At 37.4% G+C, this 27,792-nt stretch overlaps 2 protein-coding genes across 3 annotated transcripts in view; one reads left to right on the top strand and one right to left on the bottom strand.

Moving 5' to 3' along the window:
* Positions 1 to 22,237, bottom strand: part of Itfg1 (integrin alpha FG-GAP repeat containing 1) — a 162,729-nt gene extending 140,492 nt beyond the window's left edge. The window contains exons 1-5 of the mRNA XM_090357681.1: positions 21,850 to 22,237; positions 20,171 to 20,243; positions 17,468 to 17,613; positions 15,589 to 15,646; positions 14,483 to 14,557 (exon numbers count right to left, since the gene is read on the bottom strand). Coding sequence (XP_090213807.1) covers positions 14,483 to 14,557; positions 15,589 to 15,646; positions 17,468 to 17,613; positions 20,171 to 20,243; positions 21,850 to 22,183 — 686 coding nt within the window. The 5' untranslated portion in view covers positions 22,184 to 22,237. The remainder of the gene's footprint in view (positions 1 to 14,482; positions 14,558 to 15,588; positions 15,647 to 17,467; positions 17,614 to 20,170; positions 20,244 to 21,849) is intronic.
* A 109-nt stretch (positions 22,238 to 22,346) lies between these two features.
* Phkb (phosphorylase kinase regulatory subunit beta) overlaps positions 22,347 to 27,792 on the top strand; it is a 210,914-nt gene continuing 205,468 nt past the window's right edge. For both annotated transcript variants that reach the window (XM_090357682.1, XM_090357683.1), the window contains exon 1: positions 22,347 to 22,447. In XM_090357682.1, the coding sequence (XP_090213808.1) occupies positions 22,393 to 22,447 (55 nt within the window). In that variant the 5' untranslated portion in view covers positions 22,347 to 22,392. The remainder of the gene's footprint in view (positions 22,448 to 27,792) is intronic.

The following is a 27,792-nucleotide window of genomic DNA, read 5'->3' as shown; positions in this document are numbered from 1 at the left end:
TCCTCAGATCTCAGATTCCTGAAAACTTAGGAAAGATTACAGATGGGAGCAATTGGTGCTGGCTTGTTTCAATTTTTGTTTAGGTCTATTTGTAGGTTCATAAGTTAACTATATATCTGTCTTTTTGGTGAACATAAAAAGGTTTTTCCCAAGTGTTTCTATCATCTTACATACTTTCTAGCAAGGCATGCAGGTTCCAGTATTTTCATATCTTTGTCAATATTTGAGATATTGACTATGTTGCCATATTTATTACTCACTGTATATCTTCACTGGAGCAATAAAAATGACTTCTCAAATCCTTGGCCTCTTTTAGATTGTGTATTTATTGCTTTATTTTTCTTTTTTTCTAACCGTGGGTCTTGAACTCAGGGCCTGGGTGTTGCCCCTGAGATTTTTTTCTCTACCACTGTAGTCAGCGTTCCATTTCTAATTTTTAATTAGATATTAAGAGTCCCATGGTCTTTCTTGGCAAGGTTGGTGTTGACCTGTGATTCTCAGGTCTGAACCTCCTGAGTGATGAGGATTACAGGTAAAAGCAACCAGCTTTCTTTATATCTTCATTTCTTTCTTTATTTCTTCAATTTTCTTTATTCTTGGGTTAAACAAGTTATTTCCCTACTTAGGTAACTTTATCCCCCATATTCACTTCCTTTACAATATTTCCTTAAAAAAAATAAAACAAAAAGAGTACTTTATTTTCTCCCAGTCTCTGGGTTGTCTTTTGGGTTTTTTAATTTGGCAAATGTTAAAAAATAAGTTTTTAAAGCACAATTCATTTATAAATTTGTTACTTATTATTTTGATATTATACTCAATTGCTAATTACTTAGTGCAAGGTAATGAAGATTTACCTGCTCTCTTCTAGAATGCCATGTTTTTTATTTGTCTTTGATATTTTTAAAGAATAACAAACATACTATATACGTGATACCATGTAGAGAATGACAGGTTTTTTTTAAATGAAAACACAATTTTAATTGAACAAAGGAAACATGGCTATAAAATGATTAAACACATAATGTAATATGACACAATTTCATGTATCTTACTCTTAAATTTCAGTAAGTGATCCTCTTTTTTAAATATAAATTCTAGTGTTATAGACCAAAGAATGGATTTAGACCCATACTCCACTTAATATCAAAAATATTGTATTTGGTTATCTGAAATTGGATAGGGAACGGGGGAAAACAAGATGAGGGGTGGGGGAGGGGGGAAGGGAAATGGGGACCACGACATGTGAAAGGGTATCAATGTGTGGGAAATAAGGCACCATTTATCTGGCAAATACCATGTAACCCTTCTATTAATTACAATAAAAAATATAAAAAAATATTAAGCAGGTCGTGGTGGCTCATGCCTGTAATCCTAGCTACTCAGGAGGCTGAGATCAGAGGATTGCAGTTCAACGACAGCATGGGCATTAAAATCCAGGAGACTCTTATCTCCAATTAACCACTAGAAAAGTGAAAGTGGCACTGTGGCTCCAGGAGTGGGGTGGTAGCCTTGAACTGAAGAGCTCAGCGACAATGCCCAGGACCAGAGTTCAAGCCCCACAATTGACAAAAAAAAATATCAAATCAAAATAAATGAAAAAGATAACAACATAAAATTCCTAGAAGCAAATGTAGGATTATTTGAATTGGTAATAGCTTCTCAGATATATCTCTTTTTCTCAGATAAATAGGGCCAATTAAAACTATGAACTTTTGTTGCTATAAACCTGGCTTAAGAGAATATTAACTGTCTGGCAAACTGAAGTCACTGAATTCAAACCCTGGTACCATTGTATGAAAATAAAATGGAAAATGCTCATGTACTAAAGGACATTATCAAGAAAATGAAAATATTATCCACAAAATGGAAGAAAATATTTTCAAAACATGCCTCTGATAAGCGTCTAGTATTCAGATTATAGAAAGAGCTGTTATAACTCAAAAAGGAGAAAAGATCTAATGTAAAACTAGGCAAAGGACTAGGGATTTCTCCAAAGATTTACAGCTGGTTATTGTCCAAATTAAACACTGGTCAAGATTATTAGTCATTAGAGAGATGCAGGTAAAAACAACAATGAGAAGGTACTTTACAATCACCAGAATAGCAACAATAATAACATTAAAAATCCTACAAAACAAGGCATTAAACTCTAGAAGTGTGAAGAAACTGAATCATTCATGATAGAAGTGTAAAACAGTGTTGAAAAGTTTCAGAAAGTTAGCAGTAAATTACAGTATGCCTTACAGGTTTTGTTTTGCTTTGTTTTGTTTTTGCCAGTCCTGGGGTTTGAACTTAGGGCTTGAACACAGTCCTTGGGCTTTCCTGAAGGCTAGCACTCTAACATTTGAGCCACAGCACCACTTCCACCTTTTTGTATGTACATGGTACAGTGGAATAGAACCTGGATCTTCGTGCATTCTAGGCAAGCACTCTACCACTAGTCCAAACTCCCGACACAGTATGCCTTACATTTTTACACTGAAGTAGATTCAAAAGAAAAGAAAGTAGACATTGAAGCAAACATTTTTATAAGAATTTTTCTTAGCAGTACTATTAATAATAGCCTAAAGGTGAATGTCACAAATGTCTACCACTATATAAATGGATAAAATATGTCTATCTACTGATGGTTAATGAACAATTTTTTTAACTTATTGTGTCTTTCCATGTCCAAAGGTTTCCAATTTTGATTGGCTCAGTTTATCTATTTTTCCCGTAATCATTTTTTTTTTTTGCAAGTCCTGGGCTTGGGGTCAGGGCCTGAGCACTGTCCTTGGACTTTCTCAAGGCTTAGCACTCTACCACTTGAGCCTCAGCACCACTTCCAGCTTTTTTCAATGTATGTGGTACCGAGGAATCCAACCCGGGTCTTCGTGAATGCTAGCAAGCACTCTACCACTAGGCTAAACTCTCGGCCCGCTCCCCTGGGCCTGGGCACTGTCCCTGACTTCTTCAGCTCAAGGCTACTGCCCTACCACTGGGCCTGGGCATTGTCTCTGAGCTCTACAGTCCAAGGCTACCACCCTACCCAAGAGCCAAGCCCCACTTCCTGTTTTCTAGAGGTTAATTGAAGATAAGAGTCTCAGGTCCTTTTGTGCTGAGCTGGCTTTGAACCTTGATCCTCAGAACCTTGAAACTCAGATCTCAACCTGCAGTTCTGAGATCTGAGTCTTCAGTTCCCACATCTTTATATTCAATTTACTACAGACTGGAAATACTGGGAAAATAAACTGCATCTGTTCCTAAAAACTATAGATATTTATCTTGTCACTATTATGTAGATAATATGGCATAACATTTGTTTTCAAAGCATTTAAAGACTAGTTCTGTCATGGTCTGAGGGTAAGGAGCAAAGACTGGTTTCATAATGAACATACAAGTTTTCCCATTGGTGAGATGAAAAGTATTGGGATTAGTTAGAGATAATGGATAAACCATATTATAAATGTACTAAATAACAATTATATACATTATCTCTTTTAATCAAGGAGTCACTGACAAGCACAGTGGAGAGTTTTATATTGTAACTTTTATCAGATTAAAAATATTTTTCCAACTATGCATCATTCAGTTTCCTCTAATATATTTAAGTATCTATCATTCAGTTTCCTCTGTTAACATTAAATATAGCAATAATATAATATTATGGTTAGTAGATCATAACACAGAGAGATTACTACCAACTAAACACAGTTGAACAAGCTGAAACCATAATTACTCATCAGTTAAGAACATCTAAAAATTATCTCAAAGGCAGTTTTTACCTATTTGCAAAATGTTTTCTAGTCTCATTTCCTATTACATTTTTCTCAACTAACAGAATTTCAGTTTGTATTAAAGTTGCCTGAAGAACATCCTTTTTGACACACCAAAGATTCTCCAGAAAACCATTCTCAGATGTTTGTATTAACTATAGCCTAAGCAGGACCTTGCTCTAAGAGGTAATAAGCAAATAACAGATTTCCTATTCTCTTTTGCAGTTAGAATTCACAGTTTTTTTTCCACAAAACTATGTTCCTTTTCAATATGGAAAGATATATAGGCCATTACAAAGTGAAAAGGGAGGTTACTGAAGTTCAAGCTATTTGTCAACACAGTTAACTTAGTGAATAATAAACAAGGTTTTATTTGTGGATTTGATTTGATATCTTCAGAAAGCAAGAACTACAATGGGCTAATTTTTCTTGGAAGGAATCTAGGGAAAAGAAAACACACTGATAAAGAGAAAAATTCCTTTAAACAGAATACCGGTATTTTCTAAACAGTACCATTTACCAAAAATCTTAACACTTAGTTTAGAATATATCTGACTTAAATATACTTTAATCTAGATGAAACATTAAAATCCAAACCAACCAGTATACTCAAAATTCATTTTAAACAAATTTCAATAGGGTAGGAGTAAGGAGAAAAATGTTAAAATAAACCAAGAAATTACATTAACATAATTGTAATTCATATCAAAGAACTTGTGTAATTATTCTTCTTTCAATGTTAATGTACTACATGAAATCTTTAAAGTAATTCTAATTAATTCCAACTTAATAGTAGCTGATATACTTCATTTTAGGCTATTCATTTGGCCTAGAATTTTTAAGTATTTTTTAAAATATTTTTTATTGTAATTAATAAAATGGTTACATGATATTTGCCAGATAGAAGGTGCATTAATTCACATACATTGATACCCTTTCACATGTCTTGGTCCCCATTATCCACCCCTCCACCCCCCATCTTGGTTTTCCCTCCTTCCCTATCCAATTTCAAATAACCAATACAAATATATCCAATATTTCAGATAACAAAGTGAGATACTGTAACAATATGAGATAACCAAGGGACAGCAAAGGAGATGAGGGATAACATAGTACATTAAGGACAACAATCATTCATTATATGGCTTTTGTTTCAATATCCTTGAGGTCCTTTCAATTAGCTTCATACTATATGGCCTTATGTATCAAGGTTTTGCTCTATTGCAAATCTCTGCTAGGAGAGCCCAAGGTTTCTACTGATTATGACAAATGAGGCAAACCATTGAGCCTAAGTTCTTTTGAGTTTGGCTTACTTCATTCAATATGATTTTTTCTAAGTCTTTCCATTTCCTAACAAATGGGGTGATGTCGTTTTTTCTGACAGCAGCATGGAATTCCATTGTGTACAAATACCACAACTTGTTGATCCACTCATCAACTGAGGGACATCTAGGTTGGTTCCATATCTTTGCTATGGTGAATAATGCTGCAATGAACATTGTTGTGCTAGTGGATTTAGTATGCCCTTGTTTCTGGGTGGTTGGGTAAATGCCAAGTAGTGGAATTGCTGGGTCATAGGGGAGCTCTATGTTTAGCCTTTTGAGGCACTGCCATACTGCTTTCCATAGTGGTTGACAAGTTTGCACTCCCACCAACAATGTAGTAGTGATCCCTCCTGGCCACATCCTCTCCAGCATGTGTTGTTACTAGTTTTCCTGATCCTGGCCATTCTAACTGGAGTGAGGTGGAATCTTAGCGTTGTTTTGATTTGCATTTCTTTTATGACCAGAAATGTTGAGCATTTCTTCATGTGTCTATAGGCCATTTTTGTTTCTTCTTTAGAGAAGACTCTTTTTAAGTCTTTGGCCCATTTTTTAATGGGATGGTTGTTACTTGTTTTGCTAACAAGAAATAAAAAGTGATTTTTTTGACAAGTATAATCCAAACTTATTTTTAAAGACTAGCTACTCGAAAGAGATCTGAAGCTATAGAGGTTCAAAGACAGCCAAATCTAAGAGGCTCTTAGGTTCAATTAATCAGCAAAAACTCAGAACTGACAATGTAGATTAAATGACAGAGTGCTAGCTGTGAGTGAAAAAGTTGAGAGAACAAGAAGCTCTGAGTTCAAGACCCAGAACTGGCACAAACCAAATCAAAGAACCACAGGTTTTTAGGGAGTTGAGCTCAATGAGGTTGGTCATATAGCTCGGTTACAACCTGAGTAGCTATCAGTCTCATTCTTTAAAAACATTTTAAGAAGCTTACTTCGAAACAAGTTAAATAGCTAGAATGTTTAAAAAACTGAACTAAATTGTGACTTGTTTTTGTCCTATGATCAATTTAATCCAATGTATATTCAAAGAAAAGAATTGTTTATAAAACAGTAATGCAGAAAAAGTAAAAGTAATAGGAATGATCCAAATTTAGAAAAGAAAATTATTTATTTTATTTGGCCCACATATTCCTTAAAGACTGTTGATGAATAATGTTATCGTATTTCATATATGTTGGCATCTATGGCTCCCCACCAGTAATCCCAGCTGCTCAGCAAGCTGAGATAAGTGGTAGGAAGACAGGCTAAGTCCTCGGCAGGAACATCCATCCCTGAGATTCTTATCTCCAATTACCAACCAAAAGACTAAGAAGTATAGGTGTGGCTTAAGTGATAGAATGCTAGTTTTGAGCACTCAAGCTCAGAGACTTCTTCCAAGAAGGACTGGCATACATGCATGCAGACACATACAGTGATTTCCAGCATCTCTTGAAGTATCACAAGTTCTGGCAACCCACTGGCCCTTAACTGACAGACCTAGTGCTGAAGACCTAGACTGTAGGCTACTGGGACCCAATCTTTCTAAATTGCTTGACTCACTGTTTTCTTTCTAGTTCTTGTTTATATTTGAATTTTTTATCCCCAAATATTAATTGTAATCTTCTTTCTTTAACATTCCAAATCAAGGTTCACATTTTATATGGTATTTGAAGTTTTCTTTTGGTACCTATGTACTCCTACCACTTAAAAGAAAGTTGACAGTTTATTATATACACAAAGTTCATTTACCATTCTGATGCTTTCTAAAGGTGAGGGCAAAATCAAAGTATTGTTCTTCGGAGTTTCTTTCATTAAAGAATTTATTAACATTGATTTTTACATCATATTTCAAATGACATGTTTAGCAAACAAGTATTCAAGAAAGGAATCTCTATATATAATCACTGGCACTTAGATTTTAGAACATAGTTAAAATTAGACTGAGCGTTTGTATGTCATAGATACATATTAATTTATGTAATAGAACATTATATAGAATCAAAAATTTTTTTGTCTATGTAGTTGTGTTTATATTTCTTGATTATTTTTTGTGGGTCACAGGGCACAGGTCATCCTGGGCAGTGTCCCTGAGCTCTTCAGCTCAAGGCTACCACTGACCCCTTGAGATCTTCAGCTCAACAGTACCACCCCACCCTGAAGCCAAGCTCCACTTCTTGTTTTCTAGAGGTTAATAGGAGATAAGAGCCTAAGCTGGCTTTAAACCTTGACCTTCAGATCTCAGCCCCCTGAGTAGCTAGTATTACAGGGATGAGCCACTGCACCTGGCTGGTAGTGTTTTTATTTTTTAACAAGGTCACAAACTCTGTATGTGTATACACACACACACATACACACACACACAATTATCAATCACAATTAAATTAAACTTACAGATGAAAAGAACAATTCGTGTCTCTAATATTGTGTCTGAGATTGCTCTTTGTACATATCACATTAGCAAATGCCATATATTTTTTAACATAAGTAAACTCATATAAACTGTTAAATTCTCTTATGTGTGTTGTAGCCTTAGACTAGGCTCACAAATACAAACTGCTCTATTACAATGGAAGTACCACCAGAGATAGAAAAATGGGCAATTCTAAGCTCTATTAAATCTATTCATTATAGAAAATTTCAGTAATTAGCTTTTCCCACATAGAAAACACAGATATGTCAAGGTGTTCTAATTTGTAGGCAAAAATCATCCTAATGTCAAAGAACAGCATTTATCAAAGGATGAATTTAAATGTATTACTGTCAATTGTAGCTTTTGGTTTCCTATTGTAACTGCTATCTGAAATAACTAATACACCCAGTTTTCAATGATCACCTTAAGCTGAATTATCACTATTAGACAATTAGGTAAAAGCAGATATAGGAGATAGGAATGAATCTATTGCTAGCTCAGCAATCATCAACAATTTTGCTCAAATAAACTCTAAAGATTTTTTGAAAGGTGATTCATCTCATTTTCCAAGAAAATATAAAAATATTCATCATTTTAAATTGCTGCAAAATATGCAGACTTTGACTCAATTAAACTTATAAAATAATTTTTTATAAAAATGCATCCAATAGTATTTTATTTTTTGTGGACCATTATGTAGCCATTGCCATTCATGAAAAACCCAAACAAATTCCTAAAATAAAGGAAAAAATTCTTTTTTAATACCAGAAAATGATATCTACTTTATAGTTATACTATTGCTAATATCACATATTACATAATTTGATAACTTATTAAACCAGAGTAAAAGTTTTATTAAAAATCATTTAAAGGAAAGGAATGAAGTTTTAAAATATTTTTTAGCTTTATTTACTTGTCAAAAATGTCATTGCTAAGGAGAGATAGAATTTGTCATAAGGTCAACATGTACTTTGCAGTGTGGCTGTAGCTCAAATGGTGGAGCTCTAGCCTTGAAAAAGCCCAAGGACAGTGCTTAGGCTCTGAGTTCAAGCTCCAGGATTGGTTAAAAAAAAAGGCTCTTCATATAAATAGGTAGATTGGCACAAAAGAGCTCTTCTTAACACAAGCACTCAATTCTCTGAACCTCATAATAGTCCTATGTCCAAAATATTTTAGTGACTATCAAAAACCATTGCTAGTCCTCTATCCATTAGGTTTTCTATCAGGTTATTAAGTGCAAATAACTAGAAAGTTTTTGGCTTTCAAAATGATGTCATTTAATTTTTCAATTTCTAAGAAGCACACCGAGGCATTACCAAGACTTATCAGGTCACTCTGAAATATACCAATCATGCTTCACTTACTTTAGAGGCACCTCACTTAACCTCAGATACTAAGAAAAATAGAGAAAAAAATTTTATTGCATATTTTCAAATATACAATCAATAATAATATATTTGTTTTTAATACACTTTCAGAAATGTATATAGGGACTATAAGTATAGAAAAATAAAACAGAAAGAGATATGGATAAAATATTAACTGGCCATAAATTGTTGACTGTTAAGGATGAGTGATAGGCATATGTCATGACATGTGAATCTATTATATCATTTTCTCTGTTCTTATTGAATGTTTGAAATTTCCATAATGAAAGGTTTAAAAGAAAATTTCAGAGCTGCAACTACAACTCACTCAATTTGTGGAGGGGGGGGGATTTACCATATAACTCAATTAGAAAAGCAAGACTACCATCAAATCAATATCCAAATGAAAGTTTTTATTTTTACCAGAAACAAATCTCATTTCTCCATTCAAATACCTGCTAAGGATATTATAAAACTGCTCAGAAATTACATAATATATTTTGTAGGATAGATTACTGAAAGCAATGAAGAATAAAGCAATGAAGTTTTTTTAATTAACTTATTTATTTTAATAAAATAGGTTATAAAAACTGGATAATAAAGTACTATGTCACTGATCATTTGTTAACTTTCAACAATGCAATGTAATGCAGTTAAAATGTATGTTACAAGAAATATGATAAAAGCCAGGCATAGGCGGCAGCTCACACCTGTAATCCTAGCTACACAGGAGGGTGAGATGTGGGGAATCTCATTTCAAAGCCAGCCCAGCCACTAAAGTCCATGAGACTTATCTCCATTTAACTACCAGAAAACAGGAAGAGGCCTTGTGGCTCAAGGGATAGGGTGGTAGCCTTGAGTTGAAGAGCTCATGAACAATGCCCAGGCCCAGAGTTGAAGTTCCAAGACCAGTGGAAAAAAAAATAAAAAAAATACGATAAAAGATAAAAGACATAGTTGGTCTTGAAAAATGTCAGGCCACTTGGAGGCTCACATCTGTAATCCTAGCTCCTCAGGGGTCTGAGATCTGAGAATCTTGGTTCCAAGCCAGAACAGGCAGCATTGTCCATGAGATTCTTATCGCCACTTAACCACCAGACAAACTGTAAGTGTCACTGTGGATCAAAGTGGTAGTGCACTAGCTTTGAGCTGAAGAGCTCAGGGATAATGCCCAAGTCCTAAATTCAAGCCCCATGCCCCACCAGAAAAAGAAAAACAAAGAAAGAAAGAAAGAAAGATGGACAGAAAGAAAGACAGACAGACAGACAGACCTCTGTATAGGGAGGTCTAGTAGAGTAAGACAAAAGTATAAAAATTAGGTATAATACCATTTTTCAAATCTATTAAATACAACAAAATGTTCTTAAACATTTTTTGTTTTGTTTTGTTTTTGGTGGATCATGGGGCTTGAACTTGGTCTGGGCACTGTCCCTGAACTCTACAGCTCAAGGCTACCATGCTATCCTTGGGCCTGGGCACTGTCCCTGAACTCTTCAGCTCAAGGCTACCACCCTATCTTTGAGCCAAGCTCCACTTCCCATCTTGTAGAGGTTAACTGGAGATAAGAGTCTCTGTTCTTTTTGGGCCTGGGCTGGCTTTGGAACCTTGATCCTCAGATTTCAGACTCCTGGGTAGCTAGGATTACAGGTGTGAGCCACCACGCCCGGCTTAAACTTTTAATGAAAAGTACATATTGTAAACAATTATTTGGCTCTGAAGTTAACATGTAAATTTATTTATTAGTAGGATATAGAAAATAGTAAATATAACCTTTCCTAAGGTAGAATAAGGTACTTATTTTAAATGGTATTTCTGATATGAGTTATAAGTCATGCAATTTTTATGAAACAATGGCTATCAAGTAGGAAAGAAATTATGGAAAATTTTATTCATATGGGTTTGACAATCATATAGAACCATCCATTCACATCTGAAACAACCACTACCATCACCCCAAATTACTTTTGGCAAAAAATGTGCCTTTTTTGTTAGTGATGTGTCCTAGGAATTGAGTGCTGAGAGAGCTGAAAGATATACTTTTTGGAATTGCTGTTTCTTTGTTTTCTCAAGGCTTTGTCAACAATAATGAATTATTTAACAATAGCCACGGATGAAAGAAGCAAAGTCATTAAAACAAAAACTGTCATTATCCTCACAACCTCACTCTTATACATCTGAATTCAGTGCATCTTAGTGTGGACCAAATGCCTGCTTTTGCAGCTAAGCTTTACCTTAAGTGAAAAACATATGAAAGAAAGACTAAAAGTTTATTACTTTAGAACATAAATGTGTGAATAAATACTAGATAACTCTTTAGGACCTCATAGCAATAATGTCATATGTTCAAAAGAAAAAATGTAGAGATTATTTCAGTCGTACCCTTTATTTGTCCCAATATTACTATTCCACAGGATATGCAAACAGTGTACACTCGTGCACAGTATACATTGATACACTGAAGCAATACTGGCTTTCAGAGAAAGTACAAACAAAAGAAAAAGGCAGTGTGAAAAAGAAAAAAAAAAAAGAAAAAGAAGTATGTACCCCACAGTTGAACTCACAGCTCCTCTTAGTACTTATTCAGAAACTAGAACTAAGTATACACCTCCAGAACCTTAAAAATCAAGTATCAGAAAGACATTTCCAATAGCACAACAATTTTTTAAAAATGCAATAGGATCCAAGGTACAGTGACTCACTCTTATGATCTTAGCTAGTTGAAAGGTAGAGAGGATCATAGTTAAAGTGAAACCTAGGCAAAAATTTGGTAAGATTTCATATCAATTAGTAAAAACATTGTACAGTAGGCAGCAGCAATAATGTATATTAAAAAACAGTGAAAGTACCTAGAACTGAGGCATGGCTTCGATAGCAGAGTACCTACCTAGCAAGCGCAATAGCCTGAGTTCAAAACCCCAGTAACAAAAAAATGTTAAAAATGCAGTAGACAGAGCTGGGTGCTGTGGTGCCCAGGTTCAAAGCTACCCTGAGCACAAAAGGCCCCGAGACTCTTTTTTTTGCGGGGGGGGGGGGGGGGGGGGGGAGAGGACGGGTCATGGGGCTTGAACTCTGGCCTGGACTCTGTTTCTGAGCTCTTCAGCTCAAGGCTACCACCCTGGAGCTACAGCCCCACTTCCCTTTTCTAATGATTAAGTGGAGATAAGAGTCACCAGGCTTTGTATTGTGATATTGCCTGGGCTGGCTATGAACCTCAGATCTCAGCCTCCACAGTAGCTGGATTACAAGTGTGAGCTACCACATCCAGCTCAGGACTTGAGACTCATCTCCAATTAACTTCTAGAAAACAGAAGTGGGGCTTGGCTCAAGGATAGGGTGACAGCTTGGAGCTGAAGAGCTCAGGGACAATGCCAGGCCCAGAGGTACAGTGGTAGCCTTGAGCTGAAGAGCTCAGGGACAGTGCCCAGGCCCAGAGTTCAAGCCTCATGCCCTACCCCCCCAATACACACAAAAAAATGCAGCAGACATATAATGTCAGAGGGCTCTGTGCTTTTAGAATTATACAGAATCCTGATTTTGATGCTTTTTTTTTCATCTTTCTTGAAATTCTTTTTTTTTTTTTTGAGGGGGAGGAAACTGGACTCAAAACATTAGGCTAAAGTAATCATCCTACCTTAGCATACTAAGTTGCATTTTAATATATCCTAATCTTACTCAAAGACTGCTGCATATGTGGGGTTTTTGTTTTGTTTTTGCCAGTCTTTGGGCTTGAACTCAGGGCCTGAACACTGTCCTTGGGCTTTCTCAAGGCCAGAGCTCTGCCACTTGAGCCACAGCACCATTTCCAGGTTTTTTCTATGTATGTGGTATGAAGGAATCAAACCTAGATCTTTGTGCATGCTAGGCAAGCACTCTACCAGTAGGCTAAACTCTTGGCTCTGCATATGGGGTTCTTAGGCCTAATAATTTTGGGATTCTTTTTTATTTGTTTTGTTTTTTAAAATTTCATATGCTTAAATAGGTGAGGCTATAGCCTTAATCTGAAGAGCTCAGGGACAACACCCAGGCTCAGGGGCAGGGTGGTAGCCGGTAGCTGGTAGCCTTTAGCTGTTGTCCCTCATCTCCTTTGCTGTCCCTTGGTCATCTCACATTGTTATAGTATCTCACTTTGTTATCTGATATATTGAATTTATTTGTATTTGGTTATTTGAAATTTGATAGGGAAGGGGGGAAAACCAAGACGGGTAGGGGGTGTGTGGGGGGAGGGTAATGGGTATCAAGACATGTGAAAGGGTATCAATGTATGTGAATTAATGCACCTTCTATTTGGCAAATATCATGTAACCCTTTTACTAATTACAATTAAAAAAAAAAAAAGAGCTCAGAGACAGCGCCCAGGCCCAGAGTTCACGTCCCAGGACACCCCCCCCCCCCCGCGCCATCCCACCCCCCACACACACAAAAAAAAAAAAAAAGAAAGGAAAAAGAAAAGAAAAAAAGAAAAAGCTGGAAGTGGGGCTGTGCTGTGGCTCAGGTGGTAGAATGCTAGCCTTGAGAAAGCTCATGAACAGTGCATAGGCCCTGAGGTCAAGCCCAAGGACTGGAAAAAAATTTAATATCTACTAATAGAAATATGACAATTTTGTGAAACTTTGAAGTGTAAGGTATTAGTACCTTCATAGTGAAATGTTACTATCAAATTCCTTTGTGCTGAAGTCACAAAATTATGCTTCCTAAAAAGACGTTATCTAAGTGATCACTAAAAATATATATCACAAATTAAGATTTACATGAAAGCAAGACAAATAATATTGAGAACTACACTCAGATTTAAACAAATTCCATTTAAGTATGAACAAGAATTTAAAACAAAGCAGTATGACAAACTATTAGGGAATCTTAAGTCAATTAAATTGCCCCTCCAAAGGCCATGTGTTCAAGGCTACCTCTTGGACACAATGGAGTAAACAGATTTGCTCTTCCACATATTTCTGGTCATAATTTGCCTATCACAGGCCCAAAGACAATGGAGCCATCCAATTACGGAAAAACGTCTGGAACTTTAGGGAAAGAAAACTCTTCCACTTTTTCATTATCTCAGGTTCTTCTTCAATGTGATGGAAAACTGAAGAAAACAATGTCTAAATGTATTTTTATTATTTTAGTAATATATTATGTTTATTCCCATAACGGTATCTATCAACCTGTCTATCCATCTAATCATCCAGTCAGTATCATATCACATGTCTAAGTTTGAATGGGACAGGTTTTCTTCATCAGGCGCATATTATTGTACTTGGATTGGAGTTATCTAGTATTCTTTTCTCACTACTCATCTGGTCCCTCTTGTAGCTAGTCATCTTATTTAAATTAAACACTACTATTTCCAAAAACACCTACTAACCAATACTAATATGAGATATCTATGAACTTCGTATCCCCAATTTCCAATGGGAAAGAAAATTCTAAGCTAGCACTAAACAGAAATTGGTTACATGTGAAAATCAATTTTTTTTGAGAAATGTTACATGTTGATCAAATGTTTGTTGTAAAGTTTTAAACAATAATAATTTCCAAAAGCTGTTTTTTCTACAGTAGATAAACTAATCCCAAAGACACATTGTCTGCAGCAGCAACAATGCATACAATTAATTACACAATTAGCATCATATTTACTCACCCTCCCAACAGTATCTGTGGCTGGCTGGATTCATTAGTGATACCAAATACATCAGGAATTAGATCACCATTAAAGCTGAAAAGAAAATGAAAAATATTTAGTAGACATTCTATTAAAGGATCATTTATAACTTAGCTTAAAAAGAAAAAAAAATTGAGGAAGTGTGGAAAACTACAAGGTTCACCAGAATCTATTTGTAGTCAATGAAATGGTAGCTGAAATGACACCTGTCACTTCCCGGCCAGAGAATTTTATTTCTGTCACTGGATTCACAAGCACTCACTAAGCCTCTAGTAAGAACATCAGCAATCAGGGATTGCTCAATTCTACAAATGCAGCAGTCTCTGATAGCTAGCCTCTTTATGAGCAACATCATTAAAGCCTACTGCTGGACCAGCACTACACAGAGCACAGTGTAGAGACAACAGTGAATACATTTTTATATTCATTTCCAGGGTATGAGATTGTTTGTAAATTCTGCATAATCTAGCTAACCATGAAGGTTGAAGAAATGGCAGTAATTCCTAAAAACTTAATTTAGAGAGAAATAACCAAGGAAAATAATCCCTCACTGATAGAAGCATGAAAGAAACTAGGTTGAGAACTTTTAAGACGAATCTATGAATTTATATTCAGATTTTTAATGGCTAGTGATCTGTTGATATATGACTTTTAGTAACAGTAAGAAAGATATTCCCGGAAACAAGAATTTGACCATACTTTGTTTGCTTTAGTTTTAAAAATGGTCTGTATATCATTACCAAAATACCTTGTGAAAAGTCTGCATTGGATTACGAGGAAATAAATGATAACATAGTTATGAAAAGAAAATAAATACTTTTCTTTAATAAAGAAATCATACAGATTTATTGAAACTTTTCTTTGTATAAGGATATGGCTAATATCACCATAGATCCATAATGGCCTATTTGAATCTAATAGAATAAAATCTACAAATATTTCTTTTTCAAAATACTTTTTTTCCTTTCTCCACTATGAAGTATTAAGTTACTGTCAGCTTTAAGGAGTAAAGTCAGTGTCAATATGTCAAACATTTTAGGCTTGCAAGTTCAAAATCATTTCAAAGAAATCAAGTACACACTTACTCCATAATTAGTGGTTGATCTTGGAAAGTCCTATTGAGTACAGTCATATTGTTAGAATCTATAGAGAAGAAATAAATAGGTATATAAACAAGTTGGGTTTTACATTAATTTTAGCATTTGCCTTAAGGGAAAATAACTTTTATTCTCTTTTTTTTTTTTGCCAGTCCTGGGCTTGAGCTCAGGGCCTGAGCACTGTCCTTGGACTTTCTCAAGGCTAGAGCTCTACTGCTTGAGCCTCAGCACTACTTCCAGCTTTTTTCTATGTATGTGGTACTGAGGAATTGAACCCGGGTCTTTGTGCATGCTAGGCAAGCACTCTACCACTAGGCCAAACTCCCAGTCCATTTTTTTTTTTTGCCAGTCCTGGGTTTGAACTCAGGGCCTGAGCACTGTCCTTGGGCTTTCTCAAGGCTAGAGCTCTACGACTTGAGCCTCAGCACCACTTCCAGCTTTTTTCTATGTATGTGGTATGAAGGAATCGAACCCAGGTCTTTGTGCATGCTAGGCAGGCACTCTACCACTAGGCCAAACTTCTGGCCCTCTTTTATTCTTTTTTTTTTTTTTTTGCCAGCCCTGGGCTTGAGCTCAGGGCCTGAGCGCTGTCCTTGGGCTTTCTCAAGGCTAGAGCTCTACCACTTGAGCCTTAACACCACTTCTGGCTTTTTTCTGTATATGTGGTACCGAGGAGTTGAACCCAGGTCTTTGTGCATGCTAGGCAAGCACTCTACCACTAGGTCAAACTCCTGGCCCCCCTCTTTTATTCTTTACAAAGTTCATGTCTGATTTATTTTAACTGAATTATCGAGACACAGGAAGTCTTGATAGTAACACTGGCAGAACTCATTCTATAATGAAGATAAGCTTGTAAGGATCTTTTTGAGGTTCCCAATAATTTCTTAAGGTGAATTTTCCTTTTATAAATTTCATTATTAGAATAGTTAACAACAAATAAGGTTTTGATGAAGAAGTAAACTTTGTAACACTATTAGGCTCTGTATGTCCATATTTCTATACAAGCAACATTGTACACACAGCACTCTTTTAAATGCTTATTGGCAGATTGGATATAAAATGCTGAGAATATTTTCTATATTCCCAAATTTACCAAAACACAGCTCATTGCATTTTGTCCTACTTCTGTGTCTGGCTCCATATATAAAGTTGACTAACATTAATTGATCTTTAACATAACACTAAATATGCTTAAATATGGAAGACAGATTCTCAACATCTATTTTACCTCTTTTTTCATTTTTAGTTTTTCCATATAGGGAAGACTAGAAACCAAAAAGGTATTCCTGTATCTGAGATGCTTAGTGAAATCTAAGCCTTGCCAATCAGATACATAGGGTTCTGAAGGTGTAGAAAGCTCATCTGTTAGGAGCTAGCTCTATGTCTTCACAAGAATTTGGAAGCACTAAGTGGTCAGGTATACAATCCATTCTACTAATGAGAGTTCTTGTAAGAGTAGCCTCATACTGGCGGTTATTGTGCAAGTGGCCACTTTAGGGAACTAAAAGATACAGTAGTTTTCTTCATAGTACAGAGGGATTGTTCTTGAAAGTTTCACCTAGAGTTCATTCTTTAATTATCCCTATGGTCTGAAAAGCCATGAAAACACTAATAATTCTTCCTTGTTTAAATGTTAACAAAGAATAAATATTGTTATCTGGAACTGACCCTAGACTAGTTCTAGGCTGGAATGAAAAATCAGAAAATGATGTTTTAACAAGTTTTTATGATTACTGAAACCTAAAACAGAATTCTGAACTAATTTCAGACTATTTTGTCATATTTTTCTAAGAATATCAGTTATATATTTTCCACATTATTCCTTTCACAGCTAATGATAAATACTAAAAAAACTTAAACATTTCACCTAATGTTTGATTTCGTCCCCAGATGATAACAGCTCCTAATTCATTGTTGGCATGATTTTTGAGAAAGTATGTTAGAAGAACATCCATTTGTGAATCTCCATCATAATCTCCAGGAACAACACTTGTTATCAATGTACTGCTATCACTACAGAAGCAAATATTTATAAATATTAGACAAATCATTAATGACAACCTACATTTCTATATTTCTATCACAGAAAATATTTTCAATGCAAAATTTAAATCCCCATAGAATTGACAAATCTTTCTTTCCTTAAATCATATCACCATTCAGGTATGTATATTTCTCTGGTTTATAAAAAGAAACTCAGAATAAATGCAGAGTAATTCTAGAAAACATAAATCAGAAATACATCAAGAGAAAACTTATTTGTTTAAGCAGTTGTCAATACAGTTGTCTCACTTAGTAGTTTTGTTAACATGTCAAGTGAGTCATAATTAACTTCTAAAATAGAGGTATCAATCATATTTTATTAAAAGATATTATTCATAAACATTTACTTTGGCTTTTAATGTAGATTCAAACCTGGATACTTCTAATGTTCTAAAACAATCACTTCTAATCAGTCATTTCTTCTATATAGCATTTATCCTGTTCTGTTTCTTCTTCACTCCAAAAATTACTGACACAGAATAGTATACTAAAAATATTTAGTATTCCATTTTCATTTTTTTGTGCTGGTGATAGGGCTTGAAGTCAGGGTTTGAGGACCCTTTCACTCATACTTGGTGCTCTACCATTGGAGCCACACTTCCAGTTGATATTTTACTGGTTAATTGGAGATAAGAGTCTCAGGGACTTATCTGCCAGTACTGGTTTTAAATTGAGATAAGATCATAATCAGATTTCAACTCCTTTGTTGGTGCTGAGAAGGAAACCTAATAGCTTACACATTCTATCTTGAGTCTTTTGGTTATTTACTTTGGTATTTTACTGTATTGTATACAGGACTGTGAACTTGCTACACAAGGATCTACCACTTTAGTTACACTCACTGCATCAACTAGTTTTTATCTTTAAAAAAATTTTCTTTTTGTGGGTCATGGGACTTGAACTTGGCCTGGGCATTGTCCCTGAGCTCTTCAACTCAAGACTACTACCCTACCCCTGGGCCTGGGCATTGTCCCTGAGCTCTTCAACTCAAGGTTACCAGTCTACCCTTGAGCCAAGCCACACTTCCCATTTTCTAGATTTTAATTGGAGGTAAGAGTCTCAGGTTCTTTTATGCCTGGGCTGGCTTTGAACCTTGATCCTCAGATCTCAGCCTCTGGAGTAGCTAGGATTACAGGCGTGAGCCACAACACCCATTTTTATCTTGTTTTTAAAACGGCCTCAAAATTAGTATTCTCAGGGCTGGCTTTAAATGGAGATCTTTCTGCCTTCATCCTCCATTTAATTGGTAAACCAGTGCTGACCCCCATGCCTGTTCTAATTCAATGCAATTCTGTAACATGTGTTACAAAACCTAATCCTATGGTTAAGTAGTCCCTGATCTCCACAGCAATTCATCATGTGTATGGTTGACAAGTACATTTGATTAAAACACTACTTTCGCATCCCTTCTTTGCACAAGAACTTGTAGTGATTTCCTCCTCAGGAATAAATTCATGGGATTGAGTATAAATGGTTTATACTACTGAGGAGGGTTCCTAGTCTTCTCTAATTCCCTCTTTCCAAAACCACTCTCTAAAGTATACCTTCCTTTTCTGTCAGGTAAGTCTATCCACTCTTCTTTTCACATCAGGCCATTTTTATTGTTCTATCCAGAAATGCTGTTCCCATATTTAAACACTCTCACCTAAATTTTACTCATACTGTGGTCAAATTCCCTTTGGCTTGCACTGATTGATCTCTTCCTTAATTTATACCATTCATCCCTTGCTTTCTGTAGTTTCAATATTGTTCAAGCTCATTGTTTTGGGGGTCACTGTCTCATGCAATGCCAACCTTCAGAAAAAAAAATAAAAGAACTACTACTTATACATTTTAAAACTTTAATTTCAAATTATCTGATTTTCATTCGTTTTAAATCTCTAACAGCCAATTAAAGAATAGAGGAATTGGTGGTTCAACCTTTAATCCTAGCTATTCACGTGGCTCAGACCTGAGAATTTGATGTTCAAAGGCAGCTGTGACAGAAAAATCTGAAGATCCTTTCTCCAGTTAAACAGAAAAAAAAAATAAAAGCTGACTGGAGGGTAAGCTCAAGGGGCAGAGCACAGAATATGAGCAAGTTAGAAGAGTGAGAAGCTCTGAGTTTAAGACCCAGGACCCACAATAAGAAAAAGTAACAAAAAATTATGACAGAGCTCATTTGTATTTCCATATTGGAGATACATTCTCCTTTCCTTCCCTCACATGTAATATTTAACATGATTACACTCAGTATGAAAGGCATCTCAACACAGTCAAGAGTGCAAAGAAATGAAAGGTGTTTGAATAATAGGTCTGAATCTATTCATATTCATTCATTTAAAAATTATTTTTAAGCATCGACACTTTTACTACTTTTCCTAACACTATGTTTACTACTACTCCTATCTCATAAGTAGGAAGCTCATAACACCATAGTTAAGTTCACAACACCAGAGATTAGTTAAGACTGATTTCAAAACAATACAGCTATTGTAAATCCCTATTAGGCTAATAGTGTTTTATTAAAATAAGTATTTGTACTTACTTTAAGGTTAACTTTACTTTAGGTTTAAAATAGGGTGCATTTTGGTCTGCCAAAAAGACAATTAACTCATTTCCTAAAAGAAGCAAATAAAGAACATAAAAAAAAGTTTCCTGCTAAATTACCTAATTGGCTGTTGTGTTTTCTGTGAACTGTCTTCAACAAGCAAGCTTTTACTGTATTATAGTTTATCTACTCTCTCAAAGATAGTTATGCTAACCCAACAGAATGGAGTCTACAAGTATTGCACAGATTCAATGTTTGAGGCAAGAGAGGAAAGATAACTTAGGGAAATCTTCATCAAGACAAACTGAAGCATTCTGCCAAGTATGAAGCCCTGAGTTCAATCTTCTCCACCACAATAAATAAGCCCTGTATTATTGTGTACTATATGCCCAGTCTTGTAATCTCCAAATCCAATCATGTTGTCTGTATATTCCTATGCACTTTATCATGCCGATGCATCACACTAAGGATGCAGGTATCCGTCAAGTAACTAAGACATGCTTAAAAATATAGACAAAAAAGTTAAATTTTCTACAACCCCCTTCTATGGCTTCCATGGAACTACCTCCCAGGTGGATACATTCTTCGAGTTAAATTAACACTGGGGTGAACAGTTTTAAAACCACTTTAACAAATTGCTTATAAAGTCAAGACTCTCCAATACTAGCTTGGATGGTGTAGCTATAGATTTAGAATGCACCGTTCATAGAACATGGGGAATTCAGAGAGAGGGAAAATATCTAAGCGTTCTTAGAATATGGGGGATTCAGAGAGGGAAAATATCTAGGGTCTGTAAGATCTTGGAAAGGGCCTCCCAAATTTTGGATAGGGACTCTCGTCAAGCTCTGTATCAGCTCTTCATTTCCTCATGGCAGGGAACTTCAAACAACATTTGCTATTATGGGTATTCCAGAATACTATGATTAACCCCTTAATAATGCTTTATCAAGATTTATGCAAAAAGTAGTAATGATGGTTCAAGCAAAGAACATCCAAGAATCAAAAGCTGTCAAACAATGCAGACAGCTGGAAAGATAGTGTAGCAATCAACATGAGGAAAGCCCAGGTATACATCAAACACTAGATCACGGTAGTGGTAGTGTTTGGAGTTCAGGGCACTGGCTTGATGAGTAGTCCCTGCAAGATGCTCATGTGAGCTGTGATATGCTTGAGCTCTTGGCAGAATGCAGTTTCAAAGAGAAATAGCACCTTGACCGAAGGAAGGGCAGGTGAACTGGGTAAATGGGAAGGAAGGGAGACATTTCTCATGAGAAGAACTGCAAGTTCCTGTTCATTAAAAGGGAAGGAAGATGGGAGTAAAGCAGAAAGGAACTGAAAGGGATCTTGGGAGAGACTATGAATGCTACCTACAGACCCCTGAGGATCAGGAAGGACTTCGGGAGGTGATCAGACGGGAAGAAGTGGGCGTGAAAGCCCCTGACTTCGTGGGGCGGGGGAACCCCGGCTTCGCGAGGGCTCTGGGGTAACAGGTCACCCCGTGGGGGTGGTCAGGCCAGCACCTGGGGCTGGAAAACGGAGTGGGCAAGCCGTGGCAGGGAAAGGCCAGGGGGCCGGGGTGGGAAATGCTAGACAGCTGGCGTCAGGACGGGGGCGTGGGGTCCCCCGGGGGTGGGGGCGCCCGGAGGTGGACAGGGGAGGGCCGGGCAAGCACTGACTTTCCCGCAGCACGAAGAGGTCCGTCTGCTTGTCGGAGTTGAGGTCCCCGAAGGCCGCCAGGGTGCCCCAGGCCTCGGCTCCAAAGAGCTCGGCCGTGACGTTGTGCAGTGCCCGGGCCGGAGCCGGCCCGACCCCGAACAGCGCGAGCATCGCGAAGAGCAGCGCCCGTAGAGCCCTGGAGCTCCGGTGCCGGCCCGGCGCCGCCATGGCAGCCCCTCGGCCTCCGCCCACCGCCCAGAGTGGCGCTTGACGGCTGCCGCAAAGCACCGTGGGCGGGGGAGCGGGGATTCCCTCGGCCTTGAAGCTCCAAGGCGTCGCCGTCTGCCTCCCCATCGCTCAGCTTGAGCGGCGCGGGGGACAGGGAGAGGCAGCCTTCCGACCAGAGGAAGGCCGTGGAACTAGGGTGAGGCTGGCCCGCGCTCACTTCCGGCCTGCGCGCTTCACGACAGTGTCGCGAGGCGGTGGGCGGTCCGGTCGGGAGGCGCTGACAGGCGGCGCCGGGGGTGGCCCGTGCGGGCACTGTGGCTGGTGCTGCGGGGCTCATGGCCGAAGTGAGCTGGAAGGTTTTGGAGCGGAGAGCCCGGGCCAAGCGCTCAGGTTTGGCTGGTGGGGTGCCGTCCGGTGGGTGGTTCTCCCCCCTGCAGACCCCCTCCAGGGCCGGAGGCAGGCGGGGGTCATGGGAATGAACTTGTGACCCAGGAGTCGTGGCCTGGTGCCTGATGGTTTTTCCCTCCGGGACGCATTTGAAAACTGAGATTATGGTCCCAGCTTTACTGCCGTGTGTCTTCCTCAACTTTTTCCCCTTACAAAGTAGCGGCAACTTGACTTGGCCAGGTCGCCCCTACTCATGGCCTTTGACCCCAGGCTGGAGAAAAGTAGTTTTCCTGCCATTTCCTCCACACAAGTCGGTGCTCTGCTGTGAGAGGTGTCTGGTCCCGGAACGCTGGCAACTTCTCATTACCTTGTTTACATTCCTCAATAACAAGCCGGGCCAGGGCCTCGTCGTTTGTTAGGATGATCAAGTATGCCAACTTTTTTTTTTAAGTGTCCTGAACTGACTTGTTCAAACTGCAAAGTCACGACTTCAAAGTCAGCACTTGTGGCTGGTACCTCCTGGAGAGCCAGGATGGAAACTTTCCCTACTGCTGCCAGGCTGGATATGATCATGAACAAAAATGTGTCCCCGTGGTAGAATGACAGGTTTCCAGCCGAGAACTTCATGAAAGGGTTGACTAGTTTTCTGTCATTCTTGGGGGACGTGACAAACGTTGCCTATGAAAATTAACTCTGCATTGATAGTAAGAGGCATTCCCCACCCTCTCTTCTGCTAGTGTGCTTGAGCTTTTCTAATGTGCAGAGTTAGACAATGTTGCACTTTAAAGCTTTGTAGAAATAGCTTTTTTTTCATAAGCCACATTTGTTTTGTTGCCAATTGCATCCGGTGTCCAATTTCATACTGTTTTTAACCCCGAAAATTCTCTGCTTATTTACTTAGGGTTATAGTAAAACTACCACCTAAAAAAGTGTAAGGGAATTTTTCAAAAAGTAGTTCATTTTGGAGTCGTTACAGTTATTTGAAATACTTGGCTAGTAACTGATTATCTGCGCTTTGTTCTAAATTTTTATTTTATTTATTTAATTAATTTATTTTTTAACCAGTCCTGAGGCTTGTACTTAGGGCCAGAGCACTATCCTTGGGCATTAGCAAGGCTATATCACTCTACCACTTGAGCCACAGCACCACTTCCAGCTTTTTGTGTGTATGTGGTACTTAAGAATGGAACCCAGAGCTTCATGCATGCTAGGCAAGCACTCTACCACTAGTATTAGTATATTGGTTATGTTCAAAAAATAAGTACTTGTTTTTTTATTAACAGGGAACTGACCACTACACCAACAATTTTCTTTTAGTAAATTCTAATATTAGAGTTTATTTCCTTCTGCATTTTTATTTATTTATTAATTTTTTTTTTTGTGGGTCATGGGCTTGAACTCTGGGCTTGGACACTGTCACTGAGCTCTTCAGCTCAATGCTACCACCCTACCCTTGGGCCTAGGCTTTGTCCCTAAGCTCTTCAGCTCAAGGCTAACACCCTACCCTGGAGCCACAGCCCCACTTCCTATTTTTCTAGTAATTAATTGTAGATAAGAGGCTCTTGGTCTTTTTTTTATCCCAGGCCTGTTTTGGGCCTTGGTCCTCAAATCTCAGCCTCCTGAGTAGCTAGGATTACAGGCGTGAGCCACCTCAGCCTGCTTCTCTTCCCCCTGCATCTTCTCCCATTTTGTTTTCACTTGAAATACTTGTCACAACTCTTAAAAACCTTATCTTTTCTTAATTAAGAAAAATTTTATTTAATGGTTGTTGGATACAATCATTTAAATCCAGCTTAATATGCGTAATACTAGTGGATAGTATCAATGTTGACTGTTCTTGTAAATTTACTAAGTAGTAGTAAAAAAGTGATAGCAGTTTGAAGCCAGTCCTGCAAATTGTTGTATTTCAAATTTCAGTTTCTTCTAACTTTAATGCATAGCTGAGAAAGTTTCTTGAGTAAATCATTTACTTCTTGTGTCATTAAGATAATTAACTTAAGGACTTATAGGAAAATATATACAGAAGAGCTTTGTTTGAAACTTGAACTAACTTCTCTCTGGTATGTAGTCCTGCAGAGTTCTAAACATTGTTACATAGTGGCAAAGGACTTTACTCCTATGTAATGTTTAATAAGTGCAGACTTCATTTCCTTCCTCATTTATAGAAACAAATATAATTTACCAAACAAAAGAAATTAAATTTTCAAATCATAAAAGAAAATTACATTATAAAATGATCCTCAATTATTGTCTTCTGTTGCATACTGCATCATGTTAATAACTGTTCATGCTGCTTTCAATTAATTTAATGCTGATTGCTTCTAACCTTTACTAAACAATGTTAAAATTGCTGTAGTTTAACCTGTGATGCTTATGATTAGACTCAACAATTTGAAATGGCCAAGTCACCTGATGCCGTCATCTCCCCTCTGCCTGCTTTCTTAAGGTCTGGTAAGTGTGTAGAACCCCGCCCCCCCCCAAGGGTCAATTGGTAATTTTAAATACCTTTGATTCTAAGGATTAACATCACCATATTTTATTTTTACTTTTGTTTCTTCTTGACAGTCTAAACCTGAATGCCATTTTAGCTAATGTTAGCATGATTTCTATTATATTTTGCATGTGCGGGGCCGTGTGTGTGTGTGTGTGTGTGTGTGTGTGTGTGTGTGTGTGTGTGTGTGTGTGTCTCGTGTGATATATTAGAAGGATAGAGGATGGAGGCTCTGCCCTGACACTTGTAAGATATTGGACGAGAGATAGTTCTTTAGTGCCTGGGGCCCTCAATTGTCCAAAAAGCATATAGCATAGGAAAATTTAATAAACTAGGTTTTGGGATCAACATCTGACTTAACTTATTGCCTATGATGTAAGTATTATCATTTCCTAGACATTCTCATATATAGGAAATTACTTTCCCCGGGTTCTTAGACTTTTGTTTTAAAACTGTGTGATTTGTACTCTTATCTCATGGGTTCTTGGCATAAGGTATAGAAGAAATAGGGCAGTAGCTCTTAGACTGTTGTGTTGATGTGCCACATTGGAAAGCAGTGAAACAAGTTGCCCACATAAATACACATGAAAGCAATGTCAAGGTTGCTTAGGGTCCTAGGACTCAGCCTCCTCGGATTATTAGGAACACAGGTTTGAGGATGTATTAATTTTCACATTAAGGAACAGGTTTTGTTAAATGTTCTCATAGCTGACATGAAGACTGAAACCATTAAGGACCCTTTTTTGTAGATTGTGCCCTACCTTTGGCCATTTAAAAACTTGTCTTGGGGTGGGGAGTTTGGCTTAGTGGTAGAGTGCCTGCCTAGCATGCATGAAGACCAGGGTTCAATTCCTTGGTACCACATGCATAGAAAAAAGCCAGAAGTGGTGCTGTGGCTCAAGTGGTAGAGCTCTAGCCTTGAGAAAGTCCAAGGACAGTGCTCAGGCCCTGAGCTCTAGGCCCAGGACTGGCAACAAACAAACAAACAAAAACAAAAACCAAAAACTTGCTGTCTTGAACACTCTAGGAGAACTCTTTTGGCAAGAACCTTGTTTCTCTCTAATTTATCTTAAGTGAGCCTAACTTCCACAAACTTGAAGCATCTCTCTTTAGGGTTTACCATGGGCATTTAGTATTTCCCTTTTCATTTCCATTTATACTTAAAGTTTTGTTTTTTAAATTTAGAGGAGGAAATTATATTAGAGATGATAAATCCCACAGGAGAAAACACAGTTTTTACTGAAACAATGAAAATGAGCCATGTCTTTCCATTTTATCTACAAACTGGCAAAATATTATAACAATGTCAGTTGATTTGTAATATTCATCTTTGAATTTAAAGAGCAGTAGGGGATATATCTGATTTTTTTTTAACTAAATACTTGCTTGGATTTCCAAGTAAGAGTGAGGTTTGCTGTCCTAGCAAACTTATTCAGTAGTAATAGGAAATTAGGTTTCCTTTTATTCATTAACAGTCTTAGCAATTTCAAAATATAGGAATAAATGCATTAACATTACTGGAAGTGTATGATGGCAGCATACACTGGCTTTTCCAGTTCTGTTTACTAAATTGAAGTAGAATGTACTAAGCAAATAAAATAAGAAAATACTAGGTTGTATTATAATGCATTTTAAAGATTTTTTTTTCCCAGTCCTGGGCCTTAAACTCAGGACCTGCTCACTGCCCCTGAGCTTCTTTTGCTCACAGCTAGCACTCTACCACTGTGCCACACACAGTGCCACTTCCGCCTTTTTCTGTTTATATGGGATTGAGGAATCGAACCCATGATTTCATGCATGCAAGGCAAGCACTGTACCACTAAGCCACATATCCAGTCCTTAAAGAATTCTTTAAGCATGATCAGTATTTACATTTTTGAGGGATTCTTCCAACCAAAATTCATCAAGAGTAAAAGAAATAGTAACAACTTGTATCAGTTACAATAAACATTTCAAGTGATTTGCATGTGTAACATTTTAAATTTAGAAATATTGCATTTATATTGTAAATCTTTTACTTTCTCCTATTACAGTTCTTGTACATTATGATTTGTAGGCAAAGATTTTATTACATGTTTTAATAAGCATTGAATTTATATCTTGGTGCTATAGCTAAGTTTGTTACTGGTACTGGAAAGATACTACCCAATGCAAGACAGAAATCTTGATTTTAGAAAACAGATTTATGGCGTTCCTGATAACTTAAGTACTCTATATTCCTCTTGATTGTTTCTTTTCTATTTCTTCATTGTTTCTGTTCTTTATTATATTTAGTGTAAACCTTGCCATTTATTTATTTATTTATTTATTTTTCCACCAGTCCTCTGGACTGAACTCAGTGCCTAAGCACTGTCTTTGGGCTGTCTCAAAGCTATTGCTCTATCACTTGAGCCACAGCACCACTTCCAGCTTTTCTATGTATATGGTACCAAGGAATTGAACCTGGGTCTTCTTCCATGCCAGACAAGCGTTCTATCACTAGACCAAACTCCTGGTCTTCTAATGTTTTTATTTCACAGATTAAAAATTTTCTCTAAAGAGATAACATGCAATATACAATGGCTTTGAACCGAGATTCTCATGTCTCAGCCTCCTTAGTAGCTAGGATTACAGGCATGACCCATCATGTCCAGTTTGTATTTATTTATTTATTTATTTGTTCATATATTTATTTATTTTTGTGGGTTGTGGGGCTTGAACTTGGCCTGGGCACTGGCCCAGTGCTCTTCAGGTCAAGGCTACCACCCTACCCCTGGGCATTGTCCCTGAGCTCTTCAGCTCAAGGCTACTGCCCTACCCTTGAGCCAAGCACCACTTCCCATTTTCTAGAGGTTAATTTGAGATAAGAGTCTCTGTT

The sequence above is a fragment of the Megascapheus bottae genome, chromosome 24 (genome assembly GCF_031878675.1).
Source record: "Megascapheus bottae isolate mThoBot1 chromosome 24, mThoBot2.hap1, whole genome shotgun sequence".
In the NCBI taxonomy this organism is placed as follows: domain Eukaryota; kingdom Metazoa; phylum Chordata; class Mammalia; order Rodentia; family Geomyidae; genus Megascapheus; species Megascapheus bottae.
Note: the sequence above shows the minus strand (reverse complement) of the source record. Positions and strands in the feature narration are given on the sequence as shown.